Source organism: Hyperoodon ampullatus (assembly GCF_949752795.1).
Source record: "Hyperoodon ampullatus genome assembly, chromosome: 2".
Classification (NCBI taxonomy): Eukaryota; Metazoa; Chordata; class Mammalia; order Artiodactyla; family Ziphiidae; genus Hyperoodon; species Hyperoodon ampullatus.
The window spans coordinates 180,394,290-180,403,794 of record NC_136915.1 but is presented as its reverse complement, the minus strand read 5'-3'; the positions used below and the strand labels follow the sequence as shown (position 1 = coordinate 180,403,794).

The 9,505-nt window shown below is 41.5% G+C and overlaps 1 protein-coding gene across 1 annotated transcript in view; it reads right to left on the bottom strand.

Moving 5' to 3' along the window:
- Positions 1–2,037: 2,037 nt before the first annotated feature.
- Positions 2,038–9,505, bottom strand: part of RAB3GAP2 (RAB3 GTPase activating non-catalytic protein subunit 2) — a gene marked incomplete at its 5' end in the record, with an annotated part of 94,699 nt that continues 87,231 nt past the window's right edge. Inside the window, 7 exons of the mRNA XM_079698564.1 lie at positions 2,038–2,657; positions 2,863–3,021; positions 3,911–4,132; positions 4,562–4,651; positions 5,983–6,201; positions 6,507–6,581; positions 7,817–7,852. Coding sequence (XP_079554690.1) covers positions 2,502–2,657; positions 2,863–3,021; positions 3,911–4,132; positions 4,562–4,651; positions 5,983–6,201; positions 6,507–6,581; positions 7,817–7,852 — 957 coding nt within the window. The 3' untranslated portion in view covers positions 2,038–2,501. The remainder of the gene's footprint in view (positions 2,658–2,862; positions 3,022–3,910; positions 4,133–4,561; positions 4,652–5,982; positions 6,202–6,506; positions 6,582–7,816; positions 7,853–9,505) is intronic.

The following is a 9,505-nucleotide window of genomic DNA, read 5'->3' as shown; positions in this document are numbered from 1 at the left end:
TAATCAATTTCTTTTTTAAAGAAAGCAATTTAAATTGAACAGTGTTTACTTTGACCTTAGTTTAATTTTTATAACAAAGGTGAAACACTTTTCTCCATACCTCATTTTTCTTTTTGCAAAAGCATGAACCATTTAGAAGCTTGGTGTGCTATATTCCTCTTCATTTGCATTTATCCTGTCTCTTCTAGTTCTACATCTAAATACAACCTGTAATGTAGAATTTATGATTATTTGAATGCTTTTGTTTTCCTTTGCATTATACAACAGAATTTAACAAGGTACAAAATGCCTATTTAACGTTCATGAGGAAAGGTATATTGGGGGGTGGCGGTGGGAGTAGATCTAAGAAAACACTACTCGCTGGTTATCGGTTTCCCACCAATAACTGCACTATATGCAACATACCTGTTTCAGAAACCATCCATTCTGTATAGTTATTTGTGGCTCTTCATGGTTACACAATGCATACACAGGTATTTATTTTCCTTTCCTCTATCAGATTTATTTTAAAAGCCCTTAATGAAGTAGTAAAATATTTAACTGCTTTTTTTAACCATACAGCTGAGAATTCAATTTTAAAATTCTTTGAATGGCAAAGTTTAGGATTACAAATCTAACTAGAGACTCAATGATTTGTTAGGGTTCTAGGAGCCATATTTCAGCTGATTAATATTCTCAACAATCCCCAAATTTGATTACATGTCCTACTAGAATAAGTTCAGCCAGTTTTATTATCTAAAATGCTTATTAGATACCCTCTCCCCCAAAAGTGATAATGGAATCAAAGTGACTGATTTATTAATCTTTAAAAATGCCTGTAATTCCAAGTTTCTTTGACCAGCCTCCAAGGTTCATAACTACTTTCAGAGTATTTAGAAAAGTCACAGAAAGAACTAATCTTTCAGAATACACACAAGTGACTATATAGAGCTAGACACGTTTACGAGAAATCATATAAATGTGTCTGGATGGGGCAGCAGAGATCCCAGCAGAGGCTGAGAGGCTAGACCAGCCCGAGGTCATTTTCAGTGTTTCTGTTGCAGCGTGTGCTTCAGTCAGACATACAAGGCCCCCACCCCACGTCCTCAAGACATCTGAAAAATTAATCTTTCAAGATTTTATCGACAAATGAAACAGTAATTATTAAGTAAGTTTTAGACAGTTCTTATTTGGATGTGATCTCTTAGTTAAAAAGAATTTACATTGGGATATCCTCAAACATCAGACTTTTCCTTTATGTTCCTGATATAACGCCTCAAATTTGTACAATTGCGAGAGTTGGCTTCTTCCTAAGGAAGTGAAGAACAAACTTCTGTATCACGAGTTGCTATGAATAACAGCTGTGATCCAGGACATGTCAGTACTCGCACTGTATGGCTACATTCCAAAGATTTACCATAATAAATACTTGGTGTTATTTGTACAGCTCAAAGCACTTTTTACAGTTTTGGTTAATTTGGTTTTAATCAACAAATGATTATTCAGCACTTGGGACTGCTCTAGGCACTATAGGGTACAAAATTAGTTGTATTTATCCTCTCAAGCCATTGTGAGGTAGGTTCGCTAAAGCTGTAGTATCATCACTAAGCGTTTTCTGTATTGTTCCTAAGAACAGGTAACATTACCAAATCCCAGAAGCAGACATCTCAAAACACTCGTAGGAAAAATAAAGTTGGACCTTAGATTTTTAGCATCTTTGCCCCTTTTTTTTTAAACGTAAGTTTTACAAGATAATACATTTTTACAATTACCTGATGTGGATACAGCTTTGAATCTTGGCAAAAAGCAAATCTTAACTTGCATTTTAATTCGTTTTGCTGTGTTGCTTGCATCTTCAATTCTGTTTTGGCAAGTACAGCAGGTTAGGGTTCTATTTAGTGTCCATTCTGATGAATATAGGATCTTGAACCCGTTATTCCTCCATAGGCAGGGTCCTCCTCCTCTGATGGCAACAGCATAACCTCTGGGAAAGGAACCTGTCAGCATCCAGAGCTCCAGGGGGCAGTGCCCCAGTACGGGACTAAGCATGATAACAAAAGCATTTTCCCAACATTTATTAAAAAGGAAGTGGTGTATTTCTCTCATTTAACTGATGGGGACTATACATGAACACGTTTAAATTTAATTACAATAAGGTTTTGAGTACGAAATATAGAATGTTTTAATAAGAACATAATCTGTAAATTATAACCAATTTTAAATAGCAAAGTTTAACAATAAAGCTACGTAAGTGCTTGAATTAAAAATAAACAGTAAAACATCTGCAAGAGGAATTAATAGTATAATTGATACTTGTTCACATTTTATCATCAGTATTAACCAAAGGAGGGGAATTTAGCCAAGACTGCACTTTTTAAAAGTAATAATGTATTTTTATTTATTTTACAAAAGGAAAAAAACCATATCCCCTCCATAAAATTCCAGATCTTACTGTGTAAAATAACCATGCACTAATTCATATTATAGTCACACAATTTTAGTCTGTTTACAGCAGATAAGTGTCATAAAGGAGGAATAGCTATGGCTTCCACAGCTTCAGTGAGGTGTAAGGCTAAACTGTACTGCCCGTGGTTTTCTGGTAAAAGCTCAATTACTTTATTTACTAGTTTAGCTGTTGTTGCAATTGGCACTTCTGTGTTTTGAAGATCCTGGGGGTTCTGCAAATGGGACACAAAAATAACCCGTCAATTACATACAACTGAATCATCTTACTTGAACTTAAGTGTCAGCCAGAGAGTAATTTCCCAATAAAAATGCTTTTCTTCAGAACTAAGTAGATTAAACTTAAGTTTTTCCTCTACTGAAAATGCATATAAGAAAACATCCAGTGCCCTGCCGACGCCTCTCACTGCCGGCACTTACCATGGCCTTCAGCCAGGTGCACAGCATCGGGGGCAGCCTGGCGAGTAGCTCCAGCCCCTCTCTCGTCTGCGTGCGCAGCACCGCGTGCGCCAGCCGCTGCCCTATCAGCACCAGCAGCTGGGAGGCCAGGACCTCTTTGTCCTGAACCTGGAGGATGGCCTGTGGAGATGAACGTGAACAAACAGATGCAAAAGCTAACAGCTGTACTTACTTTAGGAAAGGCACCACCGGGCCTAGTTCGGTGCCTAGGAGAGGCTACTTCATTTTTGAGGTATGGCCATTTGTACAACCAAAATAAAGCCCGATTCAAACAGCATTTAAAACCCAAATTTCTTCTCATCACCTGACTTTCCTTCTCTTATCTCCTAATTTTTCAGTTCGGCATGACTACAGGAGTCATTTTCAAGCTTTAGGCAAAAGAAGGGATTATATTAAATCATGTCGTGACTGCTTAAACCCCCTGATGGCTTCTGAATACACTTCAGACAACTGCGGGCTATGAGACCTCCTGTGACCTGGTCCCCGACCTCAGACCTCGGCAGGCCAGCTCGTCCCCACCTCAGGGCCTTTGTACTTGGTGTTCTTTCTGCCTCTAGCAATGCTCCCCCGGTTTTCTGAGTGGCTGGGCTGCTTCTTATCCTTGGGGGCTCAGCTCTCATGTCACCTCTGACCACCCTATTATACTTCTGTTTATTCACATGGTTGTTAATTTTCTTCACAGCATTTACCACTCAGTGCAGAATTGAGCATGCTTCTCTGCTCCTACAAGTGGACTGTGGATTCTGAGGAAGGCACCCTGTCTGTTTTGTTTATGGCTCTGTCTCTGCATAAAACAGCCCGGCATACGGCAGGAGTTTCACTAAACATGGACCAGAAACAGGAATCTGATTAGTTTTTTATTTTAATTCTCTCCACCTAGAAGTTGTGCCTAGAAGTTCTAACAAAAGAAGGAAAAGCAAAAAGCTTTACTGGCGACTTTACTGATTCTTTACTCCAGCTCTCAATTTTAAAACTTGAGCCCAAACGACACTGGCCGGGTGCTGATTACCTCTTCTCCTAGGTGGTCAGCTCCATAGCTGTACAGTTCCCCCACGTAATGCCGCCTCACGACATCTTCACTAACTTGAAGGTGATGGGCCAGATCCAGGGCCAGCACTGGCCAATCCTGGTCTTTCCCAAAAAGAGTGGTCAGTGCCTCTTCTGAGGAGTCCTTGTCCTTCGTGGCTGCATGTCGGGCCTGGACGGCTGCACTGACGACTTTCAATAAGAACTGGAAGATGGGGAAAGAAGGATAGCAACATCTTATTAGTATGTTTCATTGAAAAACATGCAAATCCAAGTAAGCGCTGACTTTCCTGTCAGTTACTGTGGCTTTTCCATTAAAATAGTTATCTAAAAAAGACATAATTTTTTTTTTTTTTTTTTTTTTTTTTTGCAGTACGCGGGCTTCTCACTGTTGTGGCCTCTCCCGTTGCGGAGCACAGGCTCCGGATGCGCAGGCTCAGCGGCCATGGCTCACGGGCCCAGCCGCTCCGCGGGATGTGGGATCCTCCCAGACTGGGGCACGAACCCGTGTCCCCTGCATCGGCAGGCGGACTCTCAACCACTTGCGCCACCAGGGAAGCCCAAAGACATAATTTAAAGGGAAGTTAACTCTCAAGAATACCTTAGAGGTGGTCATCCCAATAACTGTAGTTACCTGCTGTCGTACAGAAATAAAATTTGCATCCATTTCCCCACTAGGTAATAACTGGATTGAAGTTAGGTCTTTGAAAAATGCGTTTTTCCCCTAAAGAGAAAGAAGAGACCAAGAAAACTGATGAGTATGAACTGTTATTAAGGTGAAAAAAAAGATTTAAAAACGAATTTAATCAAGAATACCTCTTTGATTTTTTTTGCCTTTGAACAATAACACTGAATTCTATTCATGTTATTTTTATAACTATTCTCTAGCATGTGGTAGGCAGCCTTTAGGGTGGGCCACGTCGGTCCCCTCCTCCTGGTACCCATGCCTTGTGTAATCCCATTCCCCTGAGGGGGTGCTGGTGACTCACTGCTAGTGAACAGAATCAGGCAGAGATGAGGCGCGTCACTTGCAGGATCAGGTAACAGAAGGGCTGTGCCTTCTGCCCTAGGAGCTCATAATCACTCTCCCTTGCTCGGAGGGCTGCTGTGCTGTGAGCTGCCCTACGGAGTCACGCGTGTGGCAAGGAACTGAATCCTGCTAGTAGTCGTGTAAGCCTGGAAGTGGATCCCCAATCCCCCCCACCGGTGGAGCCCTGAGGTGAGACTGCAGCCCTGGCTGACACCCCAGCTGCAGACCCGCGAGAGACCTGGGGCCAGAGCCACCTAAACGAGGCTCACAAACATGCTACTCATTTGCTGTTTTCAGCCACTAAGTTTGGGGATCATTTGTTGTGCAATAATGGATAACTAATACATAGTATATACTCTGCATCCTCTTAAAAATACTTGTTGAACTGTTTAAAAACATTTGTTTCAGAGAACAGATCTGTTTCCGAAGAGCCAAAAAGGAATATCAGAAAACAGGATTTCAGAAGTCCCCAGGAAGGACATGTAATACAGAGCAAAGAGCTGGAAGACCCAGGCTCTAGTCCCAGGCCCACCCCTTCCAAACAGGTCACCTTGGACAAATGACCCCACCATCCTGGACTGCCGTTTTGTCAGGTCATGCCAGGTATCAGCGAACTCGGGGGGGAACAGCAAGTGTAGGTAAGGGTAGGTGCGGGTGAGGGTAGAGGGAGATTTTAGGAAGGAGGTATCTGCAGTCCACAGCACATGCCAAGAGAGGCTTTCAGTAGAAATACATGCCCCAAACTCTGGGGACAGTCAGGCCTAGAGACACACAAGAGGGAGAAAAGGAGTGTATCCAAGAAGAATGTGCAGAGTGAGAAGGGCAGATGGCTGAGACGGCAGAACCCTGGGACACCAATATTTAAGGCAGATCAGAACAGGGAGCCTGACGAGGAATAGGGCACAGAGACCCCCGTGACGAATAATCCTATACGAGACACACAAAGGGCTGAACGACTTCTCTTCGATAAGACAGTCCTGCTAGACCCTCAGCTCCGAGAGGCTCTCAAGTCCTCCGAGGATTACCTTACTATCAAAGAGGGAGAGTGGCTTCACGGTCTTCAGGGAGAACCTCATGACAGCGTACAGGAGGGAGCACAGGACGGAATGGTGCTCCACCAGCGGGTAGTGGATGTGCTTCTGCTCCAGCGCCAGCTCCACTATGGAGACCGGTCCCTCCACGGCCAGCCACGCATCCTCTGTGTCCAAGACGGGCACTTGCATTTCATCCCGGCTGACGTCTGCCTGGGTGTTTTGAGAAGGGAGAACTGTGTTCAGAATTGGAGAAGTAACAGTTTGCAAACATCTTAATGAGCTTACTACCAGCAGCAAAGTACAAACCCGTATTTCTCCCCACCCCTCAAGTTATAATAAAAAAAAAAAAAACATAAAATCTAATTCTAATAAGAAACATCACTATTTTTTAGGTTTAAGTCAAAACTTAGAAGTGAATCAATGAAAAATAATCTTTTTACAGTTCTGAAGTCCAATGACTTTCAAAATATTTGACACTTTAGAGACAGTTCAGAATGAAAATACAGCTCTTTTACTTCCATTAAAGTCTGAAGAAGATCCCAGCAACAGCCAAGGAAAGATGTCATTGCTGTGTCGCTCATCCCCACATCCTGTTTTTAAGAAGGGATATAATTAGCTCCAGCAGCAAAACTGCTAGTTTTTAATCAGAAAAATAAACAGAACACAATGCACCTATTCAACTGACTTTCTACACTGAATAGACAGGTAAGAATTTAAAGTCAAGGCACTTGACTTTAATTCCTTTCTTTAGATTAATTTTAAAATTAGGCTTTAAAAAAGATGGTTTTACCCTCAACTTTTAAAAAATGTCCTTCTGTATTGGAAAGATGCAGTGTCGTCAGTTAACCGCAGATAGCGGGGTGGCACTCCCGCTCACATCTGGCTCACTGAGGCATTTGCGAGCCAAACCATCAAGGTGTGCGGTAAGATTCCTCGTGTGTGAATCTTAAAAGTTCCAAGAAAACAGCTTGGTGTGGTTCCAGAGCATCTTTGAGGGACTGAATTGAACCCTCTGAACAAAGCTAGGATCCCCAAGCCAGTGAACTAAACACCAGACTGATGCTGTGGGCAACAGATCCTTCCTGAAGGGGCCTGTCCAAGGGGCCACTGTGCTCACATGCAGTCTTTTTAAACCAAGAGCCAACAAATCCCGTACATCCCCCTAAGTAATTCATCCTTAAGGAATACAGTGTGTGTGTGTGTATGTACACACATATATGAACGGTAGTCATACAGCCACTCTCCAGAGCATACAGACGAATTCTTCAACAATGGAAAATTTTCAGGACTAAGGGCCTATAATGGCTGGTATTCCTGTGTCCAAGTATTTATTAAGATATTTGTAATAAGAATATTTCAAAGTTTTGAGCAAACGCTAGCACTGTGAATCACTGACCTCAAATATAAGCCCCAGTATCCATGGACTGGAACATTATTTAAGACTATTTGTACAATAGCTATTAGATAAAGGTAGATCAAACTCACTACTCATATGAATCCACTTCCATTATAAATTTCTAATTTGAAGGACAGCAAAAAATAGGCAGCAGTGGCCGCATGTTATCCTCCTGTACACAGTCCAAAGTTGAAGGCATCTTGGCAAACTTAGTTTCAACATACTATCTGATAATCTGGAAAGGTAAATTAAAATTGGCCATAGTTCATGACCAGTTTCCTTATTAATATACTATTCTCTTTCCATTTTTCTTATCTCCCGATGCGTCATCAAAATGGTTAAAGGCAGAGTTCATCCCCACAGTTAATAAGGTACTACATAAAGTGCAAAATTAACAACTATACATCTAGTTAAGGGAGATTCACTTACCCTTCGGCATAACCTATCCTTTGGTGCTTTTCCAACCTGAGACAAGAGGACATAAGATGCTGTATTTAATTAATAATTTAAATCAAAAGGCATTACCATGGTACAGGAAGTAAAAAGTAACCAAATTTAAAAAATGTAAATGCAGCTATAAATAAAGGCAGTACTAATTTCATCAATTAAACATTGGTTCTACTCATTTATAACACAACGCAACTAATTTTGTGGTGGAACTTAAAAATATATTATGAAAAATACACTGGGCTCACAAATAATCCTTTTCAAAAATACTTATTTTTGAACTATTAAATAAGAAAAACTCCAAAAATCTGGTTCCCACTTTGCATAATCAAATCACTGCACTACCTTAAAACCTAGAACCAAACTCAAGGCTAGGAATAAGGAGCAGCTAAGAATTCTGCTAGTTGATGAAGAGACACAATACAAACCTTTAAATGGTCAGAAAGAAGGAAGAACAAATCTAAAGCAGACAGAAGTTATATTCCTGGCTCAGAAAATCAGCTGGTGTCCTTATTCAGTAAGTAATTAGTAAGATTCAACTGTATACTTTACACAGGGTAATAAGTGGGAGATAAAGGTTCTGCCCTGCAGGAACATTACTTGATAAGACAATTCACAGGAGACAGTGAAAATGAAAAGGACAAACGACTCTTCGCCTCATTACCTCTCACTGCAATCACTGCAATGGCCTTCAACCCCTATTTCAACATACTTTCCACTCTTGCCAGAATCGTTTTTTAAAGATGCAAATCGGAACATATCATTCCTCTGCTTAAAACCGCCCCAATGTCTTCAAGACAAAATGACAGCTACCATTTACTGCGCCCTCACCAGCTGTGCCAGGTGCTATGCTAAGTAGTTTACACAAGTTAGAAAACCCCAGATCCAGAGCCCACCCAGGAAGTTCTCCACGGTTGGCTTCCTGCTCCTTGCTATAGCCTGTACTTTCCTACTTGCAGCTCTCTGAATCCAACATGCTGTCTCCCATCTCCAGGACTTTTTGCTGGAAACATTTTCTCCTCACCCACTTTCTACTGATTCATATATACTCATTTTCCAAAATTCAGCCCAGAAGCCTTCCCTTGTCATTTACTTCCTCTTCCGAGTTCCAAGAGCACCCTGTTGTCTGTTTACCATCTTTCTGATTGTGGGTTCTTTGAGGGCAGGGGCTGTGACTTTTATCTCTGCAACCACAGAACCTAGCACAGTCCTTGGCAGGTAAGAGATACTTATAATAAATATCTGTTGAATGAATGATCCTAAACTCTCTGCTTCCTGGTTCAGGACTGCTTAAACCCCGAGTTTTGAGGGTCAGATGGGACAGTGGGTATAGAATGCTGAACATCTGTACACAGTAACACAAACACAGAAAAGGCTTTGTATTATTAGCCTCTCAAGACGGTGGTCAGAGGTGAAACAGGACAATATCATAAAGGCCAAAAGGAGTGCGTTTCAAGAAAGAAGCAGGTAAGTGGGCAAGAAAGATGAGCGCACAGAAACCAACTTAGATTTAACTACAAAAAAAGGTTACCAATGATGTCAAAGCACTTTCTAGAGGAGCCACGGCCTATAGGGGGTCTGAGCTGGAGTGCTGTTTTTGGTTTAGGAATGTCTGTCATTGTACATTTCAAAGAACATGTTGTCATTAGAGTGGTAGTTCTCCTGACATCC